The 24617-nt window shown below is 30.8% G+C and overlaps 3 protein-coding genes and 1 non-coding gene across 4 annotated transcripts; 1 reads left to right on the top strand and 3 right to left on the bottom strand.

Moving 5' to 3' along the window:
* Window positions 1–3795: 3795 nt before the first annotated feature.
* Window positions 3796–6275, top strand: LOC108831904 (aluminum-activated malate transporter 12). Its single transcript, XM_018605405.2, has 6 exons — window positions 3796–4132; window positions 4247–4387; window positions 4706–4978; window positions 5066–5178; window positions 5261–5404; window positions 5498–6275. Exons 1-6 carry the CDS (start codon window positions 3853–3855, stop codon window positions 6176–6178), a joined length of 1632 nt encoding a protein of 543 aa, XP_018460907.1. The 5' UTR covers window positions 3796–3852; the 3' UTR covers window positions 6179–6275.
* A 374-nt stretch (window positions 6276–6649) lies between these two features.
* TRNAC-GCA (transfer RNA cysteine (anticodon GCA)) lies at window positions 6650–6721 on the bottom strand. Its single transcript has one exon. It is a non-coding gene; the product is annotated as a tRNA-Cys (tRNA).
* Window positions 6722–10347: 3626 nt separating this feature from the next.
* Window positions 10348–12192, bottom strand: LOC108835828 (NAC domain-containing protein 71-like). The gene is made up of 4 exons (XM_018609051.2): window positions 11593–12192; window positions 11221–11507; window positions 10908–11126; window positions 10348–10827 (listed from the first exon to the last, which is right to left on the bottom strand). Exons 1-4 carry the CDS (start codon window positions 11753–11755, stop codon window positions 10636–10638), a joined length of 861 nt encoding a protein of 286 aa, XP_018464553.2. The 5' UTR covers window positions 11756–12192; the 3' UTR covers window positions 10348–10635.
* Window positions 12193–19934: 7742 nt separating this feature from the next.
* On the bottom strand, window positions 19935–23486 carry LOC108831901 (serine/threonine-protein kinase BSK2-like). Its single transcript, XM_057007913.1, has 9 exons — window positions 23408–23486; window positions 22910–23169; window positions 22509–22644; window positions 22194–22433; window positions 22005–22090; window positions 21735–21923; window positions 21511–21663; window positions 21323–21427; window positions 19935–20225 (listed from the first exon to the last, which is right to left on the bottom strand). Exons 1-9 carry the CDS (start codon window positions 23484–23486, stop codon window positions 19935–19937), a joined length of 1539 nt encoding a protein of 512 aa, XP_056863893.1.
* Window positions 23487–24617: the final 1131 nt, after the last annotated feature.

Raw genomic sequence — 24617 nt, 5'->3', positions numbered from 1 at the left:
CAGGCTATAAAAAAAACTTTAAGTTTCTTACCTAAAACACATAAAAAAATAAATTGCTTTAATTTCTTTTGATGTAGCTTTAAAAATAAAGCTAAAACACGATTAGTAAAAAATTATAGAAATTTGATGTAGACTTTAATTAATAAAAATAAAATTACAATTTAAAAATAAATAAAACTAAAGTAAGGAGATAAATCTCAACCAATCACTCCTAATGTAGTATCAATAAAAAATTATATATATACTTCTAACAGAAGGTGTTTGTCAAAAAATTAAAAAAAAAACAAGAAGGTTTTTAACATTTTAAACCCAATCCTGATTTGGTGTTATCCCTCCAGCTACCTGAATTATTGATTTCCATTGTGAAGACGTTTAGGTCACTGGATTAGTAGGGGAGTTTACTTAGTTTAGAGATTGCATTATCTTCCTCTTGTATATTTGTTTTTATTTCCTATACTATGTTATAGTTTTCTACTCTTTTGAATCAGGGACTAAGGTGGTATACAATACGGCTAAAGGTTAGATGAAGATGGAGACTCGCGATTGAGTTTATGGAAGAGGGAGACAACGCACAAACGCAGAAAGATGATCCTAACTTATTAAGACTAAAGTTACAAAAAAAAAAAAAAACTTATTAAGACTATGCCATGACTCGAAGTGAAATGTGAAATAAAACCTGCAAATGTAAGAAGAATAGTTGTGTCTTAAGTGAACATCAAGGAAGATAACTTATAGTATGAACAGATTTGGAACATAGAAGTTAGGACAGGTTTCTTTTGTTTCATCAGTATTTCAAAACTTGGCATCAAGCGATAGAGTATTAATTAGATTCTGAGATGAAATTTTGTTTCTGATTCTTGAGCAAAACAAGACTAATTTTATAATTAGACAGAAACAACTGATTTTGGGGTGTGTGTTTACACTTAATTTTGCATCTTTTGGATTTTGTAATATGTATTATACATCTTTGTGTTTATATACATGGTATAATCAAATCTATTTTGGCTTACTAAACATGAACCAAAGTTTCTTTTTGTTGGTAATTTCATTTTCTTCAACTATCTTTTCTTCTGACACGAGGAGAGAACCCACATGAGCGACATGGACAAACACACGAGAAATCTGGAATCTCATAAGCGTAACAACACAACACCCTAAAGTAAAGAAACAGCTGTTAAGTTTGCATACAAAGATCTCACCTTGACACACATGACACAACACTACAAAGAGAATCGTATACTTTTAAATATTTATTGGTCATTTTGATAAATTACACGATGTTTGATGTTTTGGGTAAAAACAAAAGAACTAAAACACATTTTAAAAAATTATCATCAAAAATAAACAAAAAAAAAAATCAACCAGTTATCAGAAAATCTGTAATATACAAGTAGTCATAATTTTTGATAAAAATGAAGTTAATTTATAAATACCAAAATATCTTTAAAAATTCTATAAATATCTTACAATTTGAATAATACGTGATTACAAACTCAGTGTAGAAAATATCCACAGTAGCAAAATCAAGTTGATCAAGAAAATAGAAGATGTCCATTTGTAAATCAACCTTTTGTAAACATTTTTTGGGTGAAAACCTTTTGTAAACATGTACACAACTCATCACCCATCTTGATTTTCTTGTATTTTGCGACAATGAACGTATTTAAATAATAGAATCAATGCAGTTGGTTGATCGACTACGGCGCTAATCGGAGTGTGGATCATTAGAAGCTCACAATATGTGGAATCAAAAACCTTGTTTCATTAAAGAAAATTGAAACATGTTCTAATCAGGTTAGCTAATCAGCCACATAGAAGAAAAAAATACAATTTTCTTTGGACGGTGAATTCATAACTGTATATCCAACAAATCCATTTTAATGAGTTGTGTATCAACTCACAAGTCGCAACCCGTGTGATCATTAATACTGTTCACGTTCTTTTTTTCCTTTTTGGTGGAAGAATACGGTAAGAGACGTTACATTTCGTGAATATACGATTACTTAAACAATATTTCTCCAAGCCGAAGCAGTAAGAACATTATTACCGCTTCATGTTTTCAGTTTATTTCGAACTTAGTTATTTTATATAAATTTAAATCTTTTTCCAGAAAATATAAAATTTAAATCTATCTTTGCCAAATAGACGTTGAAACACAGCGAATCAACTTCACAACTAAAAGAAAATGAAATATCAAATTGTGTAGTCCACAAATTTGTTAACTATAATCCTCTCATGTGGTACTTATTTTTTTCTTGTTCGCAGTCGGAAGTTAATTTTGATCAGATATCAATAACTTAGATATTATGAATTTTAAATGGCGGTTTCGTATTTAAATATTAACGTGGCATTTAGTTTGCGTGATGTGCTAAAACCCAATTTGTAAAATTAGTTGTCCCCGTGCAATAAGAAGGTATACATATGCTATGTGTCAATGTTGGTACGGCTTTCAAGGATCCAAAATGTCAACTTTAGTTGAGATATTGATAACTTGTTAATGACTTCTTTTTTAATAAGAAAAAGTTTTATATGATTTAGACTGTATTATATTTATCACAGTTATGTTTCCTAATGAAACCTTGTATTGTTTATGGTTTATCATAATACAATTTGAGTTTGTGTTCATGTGTTCTTGGTCATATGATCAATAACTTATTTAATCTCTTTTTGACCTAATACAAAGTGATGATTAATTCTCACTCCTCAAATACATAATCAATGTGATAGAAACGACTAGTAGTATGATTTATTATGTTCGACTAATTAATGTAACTAAAATGTGTATGTCATACTTTTGTATTTAGTCTAAGATAACAACGTTCATTTGTAACAAAGGATCTAGTTATTTGAACGATCTTTTTTAACAATATTAGTTTTCATTTGATGACACATGCATATTATTATACAGTGAAAATGTTAATATCTAAGACAAATAATTGGATCTCATATATTATAATTAGTAATTTAGTACTATTATGGAACGTATGTTAGTTTAGCATCTTTTTCAGTAACTTTTGACTTCTTATTTTCGATCTTGTGAATAAAATAGAAAAGGTACTTCAATTAATATCAACATCAATATTTGCAAGTCATGTGAAACCCATCAATCTAATCTTTCATAACTTGCCACAGGAGAATATTATTTATCTACCTATTAAAGGTAATTAACACCAGGAGGGTTTTATAGTGATTATGAGTGTTGAATAGAGTTTTTTTTTGTATTTTACTACAAACAATGATCGTTAAAAGAAAAAAAATCATTACGCCATAAATTGAATAAAATGACCAAAGAGAAAAAGATCATAATAGCACAAAACCAAGTTTTTGTCACAAAATAAAGAAAATGACCAAAATAAGTTTTATTGATGGGTAAAGGGATGGAGTTTTAGGAATGTGTTCGTATTTTTAAAAATAAAAAATAAAAATTAAAAATTTTAAAACAAAAATACTATTTTAGTCATTTTATTTTTTATTACTATTTTTGTGACAAAAACTTAAAAATCGTTATTTGAGAGAATTGTCCATTGCAAAATGATACTTTATTTTCTCATCAGAATGTAAAAACATCAAAATAAATTTAGACCCTGATATAATCGTGATTTTGTAAAATCATGCGACAACTAAAAAAAATTACGAATAGAAAACCTAATAAATGAAATTCTCGTAGTTCAACCAACACAATCACACGTATTAACAACTATGTACGCAAACCATAGATTCCCATCACTCTATATACACATATACACGAACACACACAAAGAGCTATATATAGAGAGTCGCACAATAACAACACATTCTATTACAAAAAAGAAAGAGAGAGAGAAAAATATAGAACGATTCCTCCCCCACAACATGTCCAACAAGGTTCACGTAGGAAGCACTGAGATGGAGGAAGGTTTGAGAAATAAGAAGTGGAAAGTGTTAGAACCTTCCGATAAAATCAAGAAGATTCCGAAAAGGCTTTGGGATGTCGGAAAAGAAGATCCAAGAAGGGTAATACATGCCCTTAAAGTAGGTATTTCCTTGACACTTGTCTCTTTGTTATATCTCATGGAGCCTCTCTTCAAAGACATTGGGAGCACTGCGATTTGGGCTGTCATGACCGTCGTCGTCGTTCTCGAGTTCTCTGCCGGTACGTGTAACCAAGTGCCAATGATTCTTTTATTGTACAAACAATTTGAATTCATTAATGTAGTGATTTCATTAGTGTCATATATATAACATTTGATGGATTTCTATTCTTTAGGTGCAACGTTGTGCAAAGGGCTCAACAGAGGATTAGGAACACTAATCGCGGGATCTTTGGCATTTTTCATTGAGTTTGTCGCTAATGATTCGGGAAAAGTTCTTCGAGCTATCTTCATTGGCACTGCTGTTTTTATCATTGGTATGTATCTTTCTATAGATTTAACCCTTTTATTGTATAGCAACTTTAGGTGTATACGTGACGTCAAAAACAAAAAAAAAACTGTAGGTGTATACGTCTGAGTATTGTATAAATTTCAAGAATATATTAGTTGAGTTTCTGTTCTTTGAACATGCATGATATATATTTTCTGTGATAAAAAGCATGAAATGGGATTTGTTATCCAGTTTATAGTCTCTAAACCTAAACTAATCTTTTTGAATTTAGAGACATTTCTGTATATTAAGTTCTAACAATAAAACTACTAAAATTTGTGTGTCTCTTTCTAAATTATTACAGGTGCGGCTGCAACATATATAAGATTTATACCGTATATAAAGAAGAATTACGATTATGGTGTTGTGATATTTCTCTTGACGTTCAATCTCATAACGGTTTCGAGTTATAGAGTAGACAGTGTGATAAAAATAGCACATGATAGACTCTACACTATAGCTATCGGTTGCGGGATATGCCTTTTCATGAGCCTTCTTGTTTTCCCTATTTGGTCCGGTGAAGATCTACACAAGACCACCGTCGGTAAACTCCAAGGCCTCTCTCGCTCTATAGAAGGTACATATAACGTATGTAATATTAGTTAAACATCTTAGAAATAACATAATTCATATCCATTTTCAATATTTTTATTTTATTTCGTAGCATGTGTGAGTGAGTACTTTGAGGAGAAAGAGAAAGAAACATCAGATTCAAAAGACAGAATCTATGAAGGGTATCAAGCTGTTTTGGATTCTAAATCCATTGATGAAACACTTGTAAGTCTTTTAGAGTTCTTTAATTCAGAATAAACAAAATAAAACCCACAAATTAAATAATATATAATTTTATAAAATAAAGGCATTATATGCAAACTGGGAGCCAAGACACACGAGACGATGTCATAGATTCCCATGTCAACAATATGTTAAAGTCGGAGCTGTTCTTCGTCAGTTTGGTTACACTGTTGTTGCTCTTCACGGTTGCTTACAAACTGAGATCCAAGTACGTATAATTTATATTTAATAAAATACATGTCTTAAGTTAAGTTGAATTAAATCAAATGATCTTTAATTACTTTGTTGATTTTCTTTCAAGACTCCAAGATCTATTCGCGCTCTTTTCAAAGATCCTTGTGTGAGATTAGCCGGAGAAGTATGCAAAGCTCTCTCGGAACTCGCCGATAGCATCTCAAACCACCGTCACTGTTCGCCTGAGATTCTCTCCGATCATCTCCACGTGGCACTCCAGGACCTTAACTCGGCTATCAAGTCTCAGCCTAAACTCTTCCTCGGCTCCAATCTCCATCGCCACAGTAATAAACACCAAAACGCCGTTTCACAACGCAACCGTGCAAACGACGTTTCGAGTAAAGCCGCGGAGACCGGTTCACGTCAAGGCCAAAGCGGCGCCGTTTCGCTGTCTAGCTTCAGGACGGACACGTCAGCTTTGATGGAGTACAGGAGATCGTTCAAGAACAATAATAGGTCCGAGACGTCGGCGGCGGCGGGAGCTGGAGAGAGGAAGATGTTACGGCCGCAGATGAGCAAAATAGCGGTGTTGACGAGCCTCGAGTTCTCGGAGGCTTTGCCGTTCGCGGCGTTTGTGTCGTTGCTGGTGGAGATGGTGGCGAGGCTTGATAATGTAATAGAGGAAGTGGAGGAGTTGGGAAGGATCGCATGTTTTAAGGAGTATGATCACGCGCGTGATCCGACGGCTGACGATGTCCGGTGCAAAAAACCTGCGAATATAGTGATCAGTGTCGGCGCCGCGGAATAAGTTTTTTTTTCTAAGGTGTAATATTTGAAAAGATGGAGACTTATTCATCCGATCGGTATAAAGAATCGATTATGTGGTTCGATTTGGTTCGGTATAATTCGGTTTATCCATCTTTGATGATGATCATTATGATGATCTATATCATCAAACTTATGCCTTGACATTAGATTCCAAATAGACCGCAACCTTGTCGAGACAACAACACAGCTTATGGCAACTGGCGAGAACATATTCTAGTCTAGGTTACAACCATTGTTTGGAGATACAGAGTTATTCTCTTGTGTCTCTCAAACTCTGGTTATTCTTCTTTGAATTAGTTGATCGTTTTATAATGGTGGAGAGTCGATGTCTAAAACCCGCACACTAATCCTGAAATGGGACCGTATTCATTTATAATACCAACACTTGGGAAGAAAAGTAAAAAAAAAAAAAAAAAAATAAATAAATAAAGGAAACAAAATTCAAAAATAAAGGGCCCAACCGGGTTCGAACCGGTGACCTATTGATCTGCAGTCAATTGCTCTACCACTGAGCTATGGACCCATGTTGTTAGATATGTTCACAGTTAAGTATATTACTCCGTAGGCTTACAAAAATGAAAGAAAAACTCACCAAAAATGAAATCTAATCTATTAAAAGTGAAGTACAAATTTAAATTAAACCTGAGATTTGCCAAATAATTACGAGATATTGCCCACTGGCCTAACCATTCGTAAATATTAAAATAAACCAACTAAATATTAAACCAAACATCACGACTACACCATCTTTAATGCTTAGCTGTTCTTCTCTAGCTGGGTTTCTGGAGGATTTGGCTTCTTTGTTTTCTTAATTTTTATTATTTTGTTGGGGAAAACGTCTGAATTTGGTGTTGCAGACAAGTTTATTTAAAACCTTTAGTTTTTAGTGGTTTTGGTTAAAGGGATCTCTTTTATTTCACATCGGGTCTGATTCTTTTGAGGCTTTAGGTTTAATTTCTTGAAGATAATTGTGAGCTTATTGAATGTGGAGAAAAGATTGAAGCTTAAGTGTTTGTTGAAATGTCTATGAGTGAAATTGATCTGTTTTGAGTAACTATCGATCTGGGGTGGATTCAAAGTCTCTCTCTTTTTGAGAAATCTTTTGAGTTTGGTGGAGGCTTAGCTACTGTAGTTTCTTCGTCAAGGAGGAAGTTTGGCTTGCATGAAGCTGGGATCCAAATCTGATGCTTTCCAAAGAAAAGGCCAAGCTTGGTATATTCACTTTTATCTCTCTGAGTTTTTTTTTTTTTTTGATTCTTCATAATTTTCATTGTTAAATCTGATACCTTTGGTCTCTGCATTTCTCAGCCAAACCTTTTTCCTTTGTCTGACTTTGTTCTTTTCATTTTTTTTGCTATTTGCAGGTTTTGCACACTGGACTTCCAAGTGATATTGTCCTTGAAGTTGAAGTTGGAGAAGTGTATTTCCATCTTCACAAGTTTCCTTTGCTCTCTAGAAGTGGAGTCATGGAAAGAAGAATTTCTTTTTTTTCTGATCAAAAAAAGGAAAGAAGAAATTCAGAAGCATCCAAAGAAGGGGATAGGGACGCAGCTTGACCAGGCGGCACTAGAAGATCTTCTAATGCCTAGCTTTTTTCATACAATAGAGAATATATACGATGTTGACTCTGTGCAGAAGATCTTGGATCATTTTCTTAGTACGGATTAGATTACGTCTGTTGACGTTGGCTCTCCCTGTTCTATAATATATGATGGAATATAATCAGATTACCGCAGTCAACACCAAGGACAGCGGTTGCAAAGCTAATCGATGGGTATCTTTCTGAAGTTGCACCTGATGTAAATCTCAAGCTTCCAAAGTTCCAAACTTTAGCTGCTTCTTTTCCTGAATACACCAGATTTTTAGATGATGGACTATATCGTGCAATAGACATTTACTTAATGCATCATACGTGGTTAATGGAAACAAAAAGAGAGAATCTTTGCAGGTTGTTAGATTGCTAGAAGCTCTCTTTAGAAGCTTGCACACAAGCGATGGTGGTGGTGGTTTGGTATTAAGCTGAAGTCACATCAGTGCAGTGCTCAAGAAGGGGTCTGTGTCAAAGTCTACCAACAAGAATGTGAAGATAGAGAATTTTATTGATAAGCTTTTATTTGTGTTTTATCTGAAAGTTCTTACAAACTATATTTTTTGTAAATTTATTTGTACACTGTATTCATTATATAGAAATAAGTCTTACAAATCATCAATTATTCTATTTTCGGTTATATAAAGCTAAGAATTTTACTTGATTAATATTAAGTTATGTTTTCGGTTTTTTAATTTTTAATTTTTTTTGGACAACTTAATTTTTATTTTTTATATTCAGATAACAACACAATATGTATATATATATGAATTATATTTTTATTTTAAAATATATATTTTAGACTTTAGATAATTTTTATTATTATTAATTTTAATCATTTATCTAATAAAAAAATAAAATTCATGATTTTATTCATTAAGAGTATAAACGATATTAGCCGCTTTAACTTTTAACGTGAGAGTTCGAATGCGAAAAATTATTTCGCAAATAATAGTATATATATACGAAAAATCATTTCACAAATAATATTATATATATTTATATAACGAACCAAAACAAATGACAACAAAAAAACAATTAATAAAATTGATGCATATAAACTACAAAAATCATATTAAACATCTATTAAATATTGGTAAATGGTAAAATATATACTATCAATTATTTGTGAAAAAATTGAACAATATAAAAATTAAAAAACCACCCGCGCGGGTCAGAATCTAGTTGTTGATTAAAAAAAAAACTCACTAAAGATGAAAAGAACTTGATCGTACAATCAATACGTGGAAATTGAACATGTACAGTAGGGCAACTTACTACATGATATTCGTCATTGGATGTCACTACTGTCGGAATGTTCATTAGGGGTGTCAATAGAGAAAGAAACATGGCTGCTGATGTTTTATCAAAGCGCACAATGGAAGAGCAGTCAAATGTTATAGTTTACAATTCCACCGATATGGTTGGTGAATTTTTGTATTCGCCCATATACTATTTAACTTAATAATAAATGTCGTTAAAAAAAACTCAGTAAAGATGAAAAACGATTACACTTTCAAAACCCAAAAATTCTTAAATCTTGAACATAAAGTCACAAATCATAAAATATTATTCATAAAGTAACTGTACTTGATGCTATCTAATAATAAACCTCCTAAGATTCACAGTCTTTTCCCATACTTATTCATTTTTTGTTTCTTCATCTAAAGCTTGGCAAATTTCTTGTTTGTTCAAAACTGATGGATCATCACTTCATCAAGAAAAGGAAGCTGAGTAGTTTTTAATACAAACACCACGTGATTTTTTATATTTTGACTTCGTTATCTCTGTAAGATATAACAGAAATTTGGAAGATATATGAAACCTGTGAGAAAACTTGATTTATGATTTGTTCAAATTAAAGGTGGTATTTGTAGACATGTAAAGTCCGTAAATAGGATTCATAGGAAGGATGGAGACACTAGAAGTCTAGAAAATGTGATATCTTTTCTGAGACTCACATTGTATTATAAAGAGAGCACTTCATAAGATAAAAAAAATTGTTAATATTAATTTCTCTAACATTTTTCTAATTCTTCCTTCTTTTAGTTTTTTCTGTTAGTTTCGAGTGATAAAAAGCAATAAATCCTTCAAAATTGTGGAGTCAGTAATCATAATAGGGAAATTTGATGTGAAGTAAAAGTATAGTAATCTTATCAAAAACTATACTAATCTCTAAAAGTGATCGAGTCCTTAAAATCAAAATGATAAAAAGTGCAAACTAAACGTATTCTTGTACATTTTAAAAGAAATAATGATAGAAAATGGTCGTGAGAAAAAAAATAGCTAAAGCACTCCAACAAGTGACAAATTGCAAACTTTTAGGCTTTCATACATCTTTAAACAATTCTCTGCGTCACATTTGCCCCTTTTTACATTTGCAGTTTTGAATTTTGCATCGTATCTTTTTGTTTGTTGAATCGTCGTAATCTTTATTTTTTCTTCCAAACCTCCTTTATGGATTTTCAAAAACTATGTATGAAGTATGAAATGGTCCCGAATGTCTTGGTTTTCTTATACAAGTGAGTACCGTACCAAAGTGGGTGTAAAGGTTATAAGTTATGTTCAATTAATGATTGGGAGATATATCATTAATCTCTTTGCAAATATATCGAAACGTAAAATAAGACTATCATATTACAAATTAGGAATATAAAAGCCATTCCACAGCATGCAATATATCAATAAGTAAAATCAAAACCAAAAAGGAAAAAAAACAATATATAATTGTATTCTAAAAATAAAGTGCAAAAGACTCCAAATTTGTGACAAACCAATTTTATCTTCTTCGAGGACTCCAACATTAAAAGGCGTTTTTGTCCTGAAGAGACCCACACATTTCCTTCTACCTAGGAAAGGTTTGAGTAATCGAATGAACCGGTTTGGTCGTATTCATAATTTGGCCAGTAACCGGTTTGCACTGATTGATCAATGTTCAAATGAGAACTCTCTGGAAATCCCATCTGGTGGTTCGCCCCATTGACTGGAAAATGGTAGTTGGGAAGGTATTCAGCAGCACCCTCTTGAATTTGAGGATAATCCTATATTTAAATTTCACAAGACCAAATTAGACAAGTGTTTGTGTATACAAAACTGTTTTGGTTTAGATAATAGTTCGTACCTTGGAGGAATCAAGGATGTAATCAGGAGAAATCCAAATGCTAGAAGATTCGTTTGTAGTTAAAGAAGGCTTGAAAGGTTGAAACTGAGTCGTTTCATCTCGACATGGAGAGGTCGCAAGGCTAGAGCAACCTGAACCAATAGCTTGTTCGTTTTTGTTTTTCAAATTTTTGGTCTTAAGTCCGTTCTTCTTGACTACACGACATAACACAAAAGCTCCCTGAAATTCCAACATATATGTATATATTATTCTTAGGTTACTTTCCATTAAATTAAAGGAATAAAGATATTGAAACATATTATAAATTTCTTACCTTAAAATTTGGTGATTTTTGAGAAAAATCATCGTCGCAAAGGCGATATTCATGCATAAACCAGCTTGTTCTATTACCCAATGGGGCACGACCTTCATAGAAAACTAGTGTTTTACGGTATCCTGTTATAGCACCCGATGATTTACAAGTGATTTTCCGGTCTTTGCCAGTTGCTTTCCAATAACCGGCTTTTGTAGCCCTATTGGTTCGAGAACCATTTGGATATTTTTTGTCTCTTGGACAGAAAAAGAACCATTCCATATCTCTATTGGGTAGAAACGATTTATCTAAAACAACAAAGATAACAATTAAAACAGTTGGATATAAATTTATGAATTATATTAATTTAAACATGTGTTTTATTTAAATTACCTGGTAACTCCCAAGGATCGAATTTGTATAAATCGATAACAGGAATGACTTCAAGTTCAATCTCGAGACCTTCGACTTTTCTACTCAAGTAATAGCCTATGAGCTCTTCATCAGTTGGATGAAATCTAAATCCAGGAGGTAAACAAGAACTTCCCATTTGCATGCTTCACACTTGTTGCTTGTGACAGGAGAGATTTAGCGATCAAATCTACTCAATATTTTGAAAATCCAGAAATAGAAACTTTTCTCGACACTTGATTTGTTCTTAAGAAAAGATTGCAACTCACGTTGATTGCATTCTTTTTGTGACAAGATCATTGTCCGAAAGAAAACGTATGATTACAATTTAAAAATATCAACCCAATGACCCCAAGTTCCCCTTTTTAATATTGAGAAAAACAATAGACACAAAATTAAGGAAAAAAGTTGGAAATAACGAAGAGTAATAGACTGGAATTTGAACTTGAGGGCAATATAACTGCGACGGGTCAAAGACACTGGCTGGAGAAAAAGGTGCTCTGACTTTAAATCAGAGAGTAGCTATATAAGAAATCAAAAGTGATAAGTGAGTAATTAAACTAGGAGAATGATTAAGAGAAGACAAAGGTGGTAGAGTGTTGAATGGCTGTGAAGAGTTTGATATATATAGCACAATGTTTGAACTATAGGGGCATATTAATTAATTAATATGTAGATTAAATAATTAATATGTGTTTTATTTTATAATGCCATTTTAAAATCCAGAAGAAAAATTACGAGACACACCGAAAGCACATAAAGACATTGCTTGTCTTAAGAGTTCCCAAAATTCCAAAAGAACTTGGACCTACCTGGTCTAAAAGCTATTGGACGTGTTCACACACACGCTTCGGAATAAAACCCATCCCGTGATTCATTAATCAGGGATCATCGGTTCAGTTTTCGACTAAATGTATAATACCTGGTTTCAGTTTGTTTAACAATGAGTTTGTTTTATGTCAATTTTATATATATATCGAAGAACTAACGTGCTACTCCCTCCGCTTCTTATTTATGGTTTCAGTTTGTTAAACAATGAGTTTGTTTTATGTCAATTTTATATATCGAAGTAGAAATGTGTTATTCCCTCTTTTTTTACATATAAGTTGTCTTCAAGATTTTCACAGTAAAAGTTATTTTCAAAGTACAATGCAAAAATAATATAATAAAATAATATTTTAATAAAATGTGAAAAAGCAAAGTTAGAACTTAGAAGTATGATTTGTTATTGGTTATTTTTCCTCTTTAATTAAATGCTAAAGATCGATATAAATGTGGTTTTCTAAATATTTGTGATTTTAAGCAAAAATATTTATAGTTAGAAACAGAGGGGACATTAATCTACAGAAATGTTATTTTTTTTTAGAAAAGGCCTTACAGAAATGTTATCTATCACTTTATGATTGTTGTTTACCGTAATTTTGCTATATACTTATTTAAATATTTTATTAACCTATACTAAATATTCTATCACTTTTTGACTGTTGTTTAACATTTTTTTTTCATTCCAAATGTTTTATCTGCCTTTTGTTATATTATTCCGCTATTGATTTGAGATTTATATTAGATCACCATTATTATTTTTTATGTTCCTTCAAATATTCTATAGATTTATGAATGTTCGAGTTTTCGACCTGGTTTAACACAACAAAGGCATTTATAATAGAATTTTAGTCTGAATCCAGTAGTATAACTTAACTTTCCGGTCGTAAAAACCGGTTTTGATGCTTTTTGGCATTTATATTCTACCCCCAAAATTACTATTTAAATGAAATGTATTAAAGTTCTTAATCGCTAATAGGGTTTAACATTGTTCTTCCACGTCAGCATGAGTAAGACAAAATCGCTTTAAACTTTTAAAACATAAGAGATAACGAAACTTTGACGAAATATATTTAGTTAATTATGGCTTTCTGTAAAAATGTAGTTATTGTTTAAGATGTAAAGTTGTAGTTTAAAGTTTAGTTCCCATTTGTGTAAGACCCGATCAAAGAAACATACAAAAATAAACGAATGACTTCACGAGATGGAAATGTCAGGTTTGGTTCTATAAAAAAAAAACCGAGCCTTGTAACTATGATGTGGTTAGAATATTCCCCGACACTTTAGGAACGGTCACCTTCGTCCCTAATGGTGTTTACACTTTTGAAGAGAACACTAGGCAATAAAAAGATGAAAGAGAAAAAGACAACAAAAAGAAGAAAAAGATAAGAGTTAATTAGCCCAAAAACTTAAAACAAAAACTTTAAAACAATATGTAAATTAGGAAATTAGGAAAGATCTACGAAAGCAAAGATAACTACGTACGTCATTTGGTAGGTAAAGAAAGAAGTAAGCGAATAACGGACCGGGTGTTTCAAAAAAAAAAAAGCGAATAACGGACCTGCTGTGTTGACTGCTCTAGGGTCTAATCAGAGAGTTTTGAATATACGTGGTTACTAAAACTCCAAATGATTTAAAAACGGTATAACTGCTGTGTATTCTAACAGTTATAAAAACATATAGATATATAATATATGTAAAAACTTTTATTACTGTTAATTTACGTAGCGAATTGTAACGTTCGAGACCTAAAACATTCCTTAAAAATAACATATTCCCATCATATTTGATAGTTCTGAATATATGTGGTTACTAACATTTTCTTTAAAAAATAATACATTTAGCCTCATGTATAATATTTTGAATATAAAGTATAAATTCTCGATAAATTAATAAACATAATATATTAATAAATTTCTCCAGTCCTAAATTAAACCAAAGCAAAATATGACATAATTTAATAAAATAATAATATTATGAATCGTCACATATATAGTCTTATTAAACCTTAAACTAATAATTATCTTATATATAAATTATATAGAAACATATACAATTTTTTTGTTTGTTTATCTTTTCTAAAGTAAACTTCATCCCTAATTTTATTTATAGTTTAATCCAACAACATATAAAAGTGAACTTGTATTCTATAATATATAATCATCATATATAAATACAAATAATCTAATAAAAATAGTTAAATTGGAAAATGGTATGATACGTTTTCCAAATGTGTGATGTATATATTAATAACTTTAACCAATATATAATATCATAAATAAATATTATTTTTAGTCTTCTACACTAAATCCTTTAAAAAAATAAAAAAAAAAGTTAATATCTCTATAAATTAATAAACTTCGAAGTCCCTTATTATAAGTCTATAGAGTTTTTGTGGTTACCAAGAATCTAAGATTTTTCTTTAAAAATAAGAAACTTGTATCATATTTAATATTTTGAATATATGTTTCTAGCATCATCACCGTTAAGAGACTACAATTATAAAGTTTTCATCTAATATAATAATAATATTCTTTATACAATCTAATTACCTAATTAATTCTAAAATAAAAACTATATTAAACCAGTAACAAAATAACAGAGGTGATGGTTGTATTGTTGGTTTTTAGATTTTGGTTTCTTATTTTTGGTTTTTGGTTTTTTATCTTTTGTTTTTAGTTTTTGGTTTTTGATTTTGCAGTGGATTTTTTTTTAAACCTTGAATGGTGATTTTAGATTTTGTTTTTTATTTTTTTATTTTTGCTTTTAAAAATAATAAAATGAACAATATTATTAATAGTAAAATTGTTGTTCTGAAAAAAAATAAGATACTATTATTAAAACACTCTTCAAACTTATTAAATAAAATTATTTAAAACAGAAACATCAAATATAAAATAAAAACTATCTTGAATCTTATAAAATGCAGAAAGCTGATCTCGAATGCCTTCCATATAGTGCATCTGAGTGTCATTGTATTTTTCTTCATCTGGATCAAAGTCTTCAGTTGATCCGTTACCAATTCTATAGTCCAAATCAAAATCAACATCTCTTAAATTTGATAGCCTAATAAAATTATGTAGAGTCATTATAGCTCCAACAACTCTTCTTTGAATATGCATGTTGTATCTTAATTTCTTTCTTAAAACTCATCATTTTCTTTTCCACACACCAAAATTTTTTCAACAACAGATTGTAGTGAAGAATGTCGTTTGTTAAATATTTTTTTATAACTACTAGGCGGACTAACTCTATCGTATTGGCTAGGATGATAACTTTTCCCACTATACAGATTACGTAGTAAGAAATCCAAGTCGAAGAAGATAACTAAAATCTTCAACACATATCTGTTTCCTAACTTTTATAAAGATTTTGCTTCTGCATTTTCATACGTTTTCATTTCCACGTACTCGCTTATGTTTCTATATAACAGAACTAGATGTACAATGAAAATCATTTTGGATATGGCATATTTTGGCTTTACATTTGTATGTACGGTACACGTCTACCATAAAGGAATCGTAGAGGAAATCGACACATCGAAGAGCAGCATTTTCAACAAAAGCAGCTCACGATACGACGAAACTTGGTCTATGTAAAAACTGACTCATCCAACCTGCTAAAGAGCAAGAACGATATCTAATAGACTCAACTGGTACAATTGACCAACAAAACTAAATTAATCTCTTTTACCAAAAAACAAAACTAATCTTACATTTTTTGTATCAATTAATAGAGTTATTCTTGGGTTCACTCCCTAGGGTGAACCTTTAGGTTCACTCCCTAGGGTGAACCTTTAGGTTCACTCCCTAGGGTGAACCTTTAGGTTCACCAACCAATAGAAACTTGTCATTTTAGATTCAGTATCTTTTAATTAAGGAAACAAATAATTTGTCAAATTATATTATTTTTTTCAAAATAATATTTAAAAATAAATAAAAATAGTATATAAAAACGAATTAAAAAAATTAATGTTGTCAACAAAACACTATACCCTAAACTCTAATACTAAACCCTAAACTCTAATCATAAACCCTAAACCTTTGGGTAAACCATAAACTCTTGGAAAAACACTAAACATGTTGTCAACAAAACACTAAACCCTAAATTCTAATCCTAAACCCTAAACCCTTGGGTAAACCCTAACCTTTGAAAAAATACTAAACATTTGGATAAATTCTAAACTATAAATCTTAAACACTAAACTCCAAATCTTATAAATAAATATTTTTTAAAATAATCTTTATTGAGAACTATTGTTATTTTTATTTATTTAATCTTTTTTATTTATTTTAAAAGCATAATATAATTTGGTAAGTTATTTTTGTTTCCTTAATTAAAAGATACTAGATTTAAAATAACAACTTTCTATTGGTTGGTGAACCTAAAGGTTCACTCTAGGGGGTGAACCCAAGAAAAAGTCCAATTAATATATGACATTTGTATTCCTAGCTACAGTGCCAGTCCTAGAAATATGAAGGCCAGAAGCCCACACAAAATTATCGACCGTTAATAGTTATGTGTATTATAAAAATAAAATGATTTGAATGTCAAAATAACTTGAACCCATGATCTCATTAAGATCCATTACCACTACACTACACTAGACAGGAGAAAAGTTATGGCCGGTAAATTTATATATTACTCTCCGCCAGAACCACCAGCTTCTAATGCGTAGTGCCAGGACCGACTCTGCTTTTGCTATTATATACACCACCTTCTAATGTTTAGTGTCAGGACCGGCTCTGCTTTAGCTATTATAGGTTACTTTGTCGATCGCAGTCAATTTAGTTAATCTAAACCAGCAAGGCAATTAGGTGATATAAGAGTGTTTTTAAAACCGGACCGGCGAGCGAACCGGAAATATTTTGGGTCACGGGTCATTGTGGTTCGACCTGGTTCGACCGGGGTCGATTAGATTAAACTGAATTTATTATTTTATAAATATTATATATATTTTTTTCAAAAATAGTCATAATGTTTAGAAAACTTTCAAAAATAACAAATTGAAATGTGATAAAAAAAAATTAATAGTTCAAATCTAAAGTCAATAGAAAAAAAAACATTTAAAGTTTATTCTCCAAATCTTTGTCCTTCTAAATCTTCATCACCTATAAAAATTATATACATATTAGTTACAAAACTCTATTTTGGTTGCAATTTGTGACAAACAAAATAGTATATATGTTAAAAAGGGAGAAAAAAATAATTATTTTATTAACAAAATTTTGATTTTTATACGAACCAGGGTTTCGTCGGTTCGTTGGGTCACTCGGTTCCCGGATTTTTAGCGGTTCAACATGGGTTTTTAACCGGTTCAATTTTAGTTGGGTTTTGACATTAAACCAACCCGGATAGGTGTCCGGTTCGCGGTCCGGACCGGACCGGCGGATATAACTAATTTTTATGCATTAAGAAAACAATCAAGGAAGAACCCCTACCGTTTGGCAACCAAAGATCACAGTCAAATCTGGAATAGTGCTTATGTAACATTGATCTGTCTTTTGTTTTACCTTTGCACTGAGCAACTTATTGACTATTAGGATAGTATTTTTTTGGTCAAACTATTAGGATAGCTTTTTTTTTGTTTACAACGAACGGTATTCAAACTATTAGAATGGTATATGTAACACTTTAAGCAACTATATTAAAAAATAATTATAAACTAATGACATTATGATTATGATATTTTATTAATTTACTGACAAAAAGATATTTTATTAATTTATAAAATTATTAATTTACAAAAAAATAATTATCTAAGACAAAAAATATTTACTTTGTAGTGTATATACATTAATTAAAATTTTGAAATTTTGCATTTATATTGACTTTATATATTGTTCTATGTACATAAAATATGTTTTATAGAATTTATTTATGGTTTTAGATTTTTTTTTTGATGTCATATATGGTTTTAGATATAATTTTATTAAATCTCACCGAAATATATTAATTGTTAAGAAAATATAAAATAATTTTATTGTAAATATAAAACACACAATATAATAGTTGGTCTGTACTTATATAAATATGTATACATATAAATTACTAATTTTTGTAATTTTAATAGAACTATATATCTACATAGGATTTAACCAATATAATTTGAGACCAATTTTTCATTAATTTATTAGTTTATTGAATATTAATTTAGAGTTTTTATAGATCTTGCAACCGTAATATACTTAAGTACTCTCAGTCAAAGAAATACACATAACATTATTCCTTGCTCTGTTTCGGTAGTTTAACAAACACGCACATGTACACCATATTATCTAAAAATAAGAAGAAAAAACATATTTGTCCACACAAGCCTTTTCTAAGAAAACATGTTGTTTCAAAATTCGATTAGTTTGAAAGGAGAAAACAAACAGAATCAGAAGAATCAGAAATTGAGAAGATCCCACAGACCAGAACTTATCACTTAACGACACTTTGTCCCCTAGTTTTATCATCTTCCCTTTGGGCTCCTCTTTTTATTGATCTTCTGATACGCTCACTTTTGGTCTATTCACCAAGTACTAATAATTAGATTAATGCTAAGAGTTGATCAAAACCTATATGTTTAAATGTAGATTCGGGCTGCAAACTTCAACCTTTTACAAAACAATGTGCAGCCACGGGACTGATTTTTATAATCATTCCAGATACAGTAGTTTAAAATAAATATACAATTATATACCATTAAATCTTTTTATCAAATATAAATGCATCAATTTTTTTATCTTTTGATTAGAAATAGAATACATTAGGCTTTGAAATTGATTCCAACTTTGTCGGTGGTGATTTAAACTTGTCAAAAAGGGTTTGTCGCGAACCTCATTTCATGCGGCCATTATAAATGCATCAAATAGATTTCATGCGGCCATTATACCATACATATAATATTTGGGATTGTATTGATAGTCTTACATTATAATTAAAATATAAATATGTCAATACCATTTAAGACATATTTTTGGCAAAAAAAAGAAGTTAAGACATAGCTCTTATTATTACTTTAATTTATTCTGAAATTTACTGCTTAATATATTCAAATAATTAAAATAAGAAAACAAGTTTACATCTAATCATCTACTAAATTAAAAATGTAACTTATTAGATAAGTAAGAAATTTATAACTTATTTAAAACCATGTAAGAAAGCATATATGGTCGAAAACATAATTACATGATACCTTTAAAAATTCTGTCTAGTAATATATTTTCTTTTTCTTTTTCATTATTTGTATCTTCGCGGTAAAGTTAAGGTTTTTCAGAAAAAATAGGTTTTTATAACATTCCATAAATTGAAAAAAAGTCAATTGCTTGTTACTCCCATGTGTCATCACTGAAACTGAAAACAATCAACGTAAGCTTTTAGATAGAAAAAATAATAATAATCAAAACTCAAAACAAATCATCCATTCATAAAAAAATAATTAGTAACAGAAACTCGCTAATAACTATTAATAATTTTGCTTAGGAACAACAGCAGAAGCGGCTGCGTAAAATAAATTATCAAAGAAGGTTACGGACTCTCTGATCTCTCTGTGGTCGCTTAGCTTCAAGTTCAGCACCTTTATTAATCATATCACTAGCATCAGTCTCCATACCAAGTTCCCAAAGTGCTAAAGCCTGCAAGTAAAACGCAGTAGGCCACTCCGGTATGCAAACTTGAGCCTGCATTGCGTCTCTCAAAGCAGGATCATGTTCACCCGTCACTAAGTAGGAGAAAGACCTTCTCGCAAATACAGTCGCATATGGAACCGTCGCAAATGGAACGGACCGAACGGACATCATCTTCACCAACTGATAACAAAAAAGGTTTACAAGTAGTTCTAAATATAATACACTAATCTAATGTTTGGACTTTATTATCTGTTTTTTGTTTTATTTATACTCTTTTTGTTTCATATTAGTTTGTGAAATGATTTTTAAATTTTATTTATGTGATGTTACCACATTAATTTTAAAAGAAAAATCTAAAAAGTGACATATCTTTTGTCTTACTATAACATTTATAGTTTTAATGATAAATATTTTGATTAAAAAATATTCTTAAAATAAGTTGATAAATTTGGTTGCCTACATACCATAAAAGTAATATCTTAAATAAGACAATGACACTATTCGGCTATATACCAAAAATATAAATCATATACATAACTATTATTAAAATTCTTAGAACATACTAATTTTTTCTTTTTGTAAAAGGGCTTGAATATACTATAATTGATAGCATAAATATATGTATCCCGTCAAACTAACTGTAAATATATCTTAATAAGCACAAAATAAAATTTGATTAACATTCAAAATTTAGGATATTTAATAAGTTAAATATTTAAAATTTATACTTAAATCAATTATTTAGCATAAATATGTGATTAATGAGTTTCCAACTATTGAATTTATTTGAGTATAAATGCTATAAAATGCATCAGTTATGACTGACGATTAATTAAGATAAATATAATAATAACAAGTTTAATTCAATGCATTTTAACCAAAAATTATATAGAACAAAGTCTATGCTAAATTATGGTGTTAAATATAAATACATTAAAAATAAATAAATCCATCTTTTATTTTAACTTAACTGTAACTAAAACTTTACTAAATAAAAATTAAATAAATATATTTTTAAACCTTTAATAAATATTTTTAATTTTTTAAATAAAATTATTTTAGAAAGAAATATTTTGTGCATGTGTTGGAAACCACCTAGTTACAACTAAATGCTCTGTTTTGTTTCCAATAAATGTATTAATCTGTTGGAATTTGATAATTATGAAAATAAAAGAATATGGATAAAACTGGAAGATTAAAAATAAAAATAAATTTTAAAATAAAACATATTTTAAAGTGCAGAGTGACACCATAAATGAAACGGATATATAGAGTACCTTTGAATAAGATTTAATCGCGTTAATGAACTCCTTGTCTCTGAAAGCTTTGTCTCCCAAGTTCTTTGTTCGAACTAGTTCCTGCACTTGTGTCACTAGAAGAAGCTGTGGACGCAAAGTGAGACAATATTAGAACGTGAAAAACCAAATGGAAGAACTAGCTAGGTTAATGATTTGTCTCTAAGTACATCACTCTCTGGTCCTTCGTCGCCGTAACCAGTTTTAAGTAAAATCTCGTATACAGCCTTGTGGTCCATCCGAGAACAAGCCTTTCTGAGAGAGAGCATGGTTGGTTGTATTACTGTACTCTTAGGCAGACGCATCAAGAAATGAGATGAAATCTAAGCACAAACACAAAAATTTATTATTTGGTACAAGAAAATATTGAGTATTCCTTATATGATTCTTTGACCTCTTTCATCTTTTGTAGTGGTCCTGCTGCAGAGACAAGAGATTCAGTATCAGGTCGAACTTCCGGATTGTTTTGAAGACATTCTAAAGCAAGATTAACAAGTTCAGTTGCGTCTTCATTCTCAAATTTCCCTTCAAGTGATGAATCCATGAGTAGCAACGCATTTTTCTCCATTGTGATTTCAAAAGCCTAAAATCGAAACATTAATCACTAGTGTCACATTAAGATGACAAAAGTGTAAAAGAAAAAGATAACTTTAAAGGACATTACATGGTTCGGTGGAATGCGTTTGCCGCTCACAAGTTCTATAAGAACATTTCCATAACTGTAAATCACACTTTCAGGAATAACTGTACCTAAAAATGTGAAAGATAACCTTTTTTTTTTTTGTCACTGGTGAAAGATAACCTTTAAATTCATCTTAATCATGAAAGTACTAAAAGAATGAAAGTTCTTTACCTGTTTCTGAGAACTCTGGTGGAGTGTAAGTTAAGTTAGTGCTATAGCTTGTTCGGTCTCTGCTGTTCTTGATGAGACCAAAAGTTGACAGACGAGGATCACCTTCCTCATCAAAGAGGATTCTGGATGCACTTAGATCATGATAGATCCTTTGGTTTTGGACGTTGCAGTAATCAAGTGCTTGAGCGATATAATATGCAACTCGAACACGCATTTCCCAAGGAAGTGTCTGTTGGTCCCCTATACAACAAAAGTCAGCATCAAGTCTCCAGCTAGAGAAGATCAAAAGGGAAGTTGATGAGAGGAACATCTTACAGTGAAAAAGATGCTTTAAAAGAGTACCATAGGGCATATACTCAGCCACCAACAATCTCTCGCCTCCTTCAACGCAATAACCAAGCAGATTGACCAATCTCTTAGACCTAAGCTTTCCAACAGCAGTCGCCTGATCCTGATTCCACAAGTCAAAACATTAGTCAACGCAAGATCAACTATTACAATTCAGGCAAGATAAACAGACAGAAAAAAAATTTCCAAGGCATTCTTTACAATCTAAAGTTTCAGACATACATTAGCATATAAACCGTTTCAGTCTTCGACTATTCATGAATGATCAATGAAACATATCTTTTACAACTATATAAACCGTTTTGATGAACAAAGAAACATAATATAAAAATCTGAAATTTTGAACTAGCCCTTTTTAAGATTCTTACAACAAAGTGCTGAGCATCAGGCCAAGTCAGTTTAGAGAGTCGCTTGATGGCAACGAGACCATTGCCTTCGAGCTTTCCTACGTAAACAACACTGAGATCTTTCATCCCTCCTTCAGGGACAATGCATTCGCCACTAAACCCATTTGTTGCATCGTACAGTTCACGTAATGTAAAGCGTTTGAAACATGGAACATGATTCTCCTGCTCCACTTGGTCCTCATGATCCACTTGGTCCTCATGATCCACTTGGTCCTCAGTTACTGCAACACAAAAACAATTTCATCAAAAAAGGGCTTAGGGGAGTTATTGGAGTGTAGTCCCAGAAATGTATACACTTTCATCTCTTTCCTACCTTACACCAATACCCACAACCATTAAAACACACGCAAACAGGAGTTAAAACAGAAGTAGGAAAAACACAAACTAATCTACACATCCACTAAGAAGCTAATACACCATAAATAATAAAAAAAAACTAGACAGAAACTAGAGTCAAACCTGATTCTGGTATGTGCTGAACTGGTGGATGATCAGGAGAAGTGATCACATTAGCAGTTTTGGACTGGAAACAACCCATCAAAGAAATGAGACTCTTCCAAGCAATGCTAAATAGGAAAGAGTAAGTTGATAATCAAAAAAATTTATGCCGAGAGAAAATTCCGTCTCTCCCTCTGAGTGAGTTTGGACTATATTATGTTGAGCATTGTGCTATGTATAGGGGGGAGGCAAAAGAAGAATACAAACTGATTTTTTTAATAAAAAATATATATATTTGGAAAATAATTGAGAAAGAAGTAGACTTGTTTGACTTTCATTTTTAACATAGAGAAATTAAGGTATATATATCCAATCAAAAGGATTATTACCATAAAATGATGATATATATTACCAACCAACAGCTAAGACACACCCTTGCATAAAATCCTTACATGAAAGTCTAAAGGCCAATCAAAAGCTGCAAAATGTCAAATATAAAAAATAATACATTTCATGCGAAACAAAAGACCTTAACTTGCATTTAACATTATCCTCTTTAGTCAGAGAGCTAGTTTGCTTATCTAATTCATTCCTATTATTGCATGCTAGAAGTTGGAAGTAGTGTCTCCTCTAAGCTGAGGCATTTTGGTTTTTTACCTATGGATATGTAAAGCTAACATTCCCATAGTAGGAGAAAGACCTTCTTGTAAATACAGTCGCAAATGGAATGGTCATCATAACAAAAAAAAAAGAAACAGGGTTTACAAGGAGTTTTAGATATAAATACACTAAACTAGTGATTAGATTTATGTCTGTTTATTTTGTTTTTTTATCTGTTACTTCCCTTTCATATTATATATCGTTTTACTTTTTCTTTTCGCACATATTAAAATCCTTTAAACTTGATTTATGAAATAATTCCTTTGATTTGTTTACGTGTCATGTTAACATTAGTTCTGAAATAAAAATAATAACATGACGTAGTAAGAAATGTGACATGAGTTAGTAAGAAATGTCACATGCAACCGGGGTTTATAGTCTATACGGTGAAACTATTAGGATTTGAATTCCGGTTATTGAGGAATTTAAATTTTGATATCACCAAAGAAATAGGAAAACGATATGTAGACGGCTAACATGTAGCCAATCTTGATCCACTTTAATGGAGGCAATAATATCCTTGTATAATTCAAAAAAAATATGACATGCATTCTATCTAAGTATGACATTT

This window comes from Raphanus sativus, chromosome 4, assembly GCF_000801105.2.
Source record: "Raphanus sativus cultivar WK10039 chromosome 4, ASM80110v3, whole genome shotgun sequence".
Lineage (NCBI taxonomy): Eukaryota > Viridiplantae > Streptophyta > Magnoliopsida > Brassicales > Brassicaceae > Raphanus > Raphanus sativus.
Note: the sequence above shows the minus strand (reverse complement) of the source record. Positions and strands in the feature narration are given on the sequence as shown.

What these genes read in the sequence shown, in the direction of transcription:
- LOC108831904 (XM_018605405.2), top strand. Translation starts at nt 3,853, where the DNA reads ATGTCCAACAAGGTTCACGTAGGAAGCACTGAGATGGAGGAAGGTTTG. An exon ending in CGTTCTCGAGTTCTCTGCCG is followed by an intron (nt 4,133 to 4,246) that starts GTACGTGTAACC and finishes TCTATTCTTTAG; the next exon opens with GTGCAACGTTGTGCAAAGGG. An exon ending in AATCCATTGATGAAACACTT is followed by an intron (nt 5,179 to 5,260) that starts GTAAGTCTTTTA and finishes TATAAAATAAAG; the next exon opens with GCATTATATGCAAACTGGGA.
- LOC108831901 (XM_057007913.1), bottom strand. Translation starts at nt 23,486, where the DNA reads ATGGGTTGTTTCCAGTCCAAAACTGCTAATGTGATCACTTCTCCTGAT. An exon ending in TCAGCACATACCAGAATCAG is followed by an intron (nt 23,170 to 23,407) that starts GTTTGACTCTAG and finishes TTTGTGTTGCAG; the next exon opens with TAACTGAGGACCAAGTGGAT. An exon ending in CGATTAAATCTTATTCAAAG is followed by an intron (nt 20,226 to 21,322) that starts GTACTCTATATA and finishes TTTTGTTATCAG; the next exon opens with TTGGTGAAGATGATGTCCGT.
- LOC108835828 (XM_018609051.2), bottom strand. Translation starts at nt 11,755, where the DNA reads ATGCAAATGGGAAGTTCTTGTTTACCTCCTGGATTTAGATTTCATCCA. An exon ending in CGATCCTTGGGAGTTACCAG is followed by an intron (nt 11,508 to 11,592) that starts GTAATTTAAATA and finishes TTGTTGTTTTAG; the next exon opens with ATAAATCGTTTCTACCCAAT. An exon ending in AAAAATCACCAAATTTTAAG is followed by an intron (nt 11,127 to 11,220) that starts GTAAGAAATTTA and finishes TTGGAATTTCAG; the next exon opens with GGAGCTTTTGTGTTATGTCG.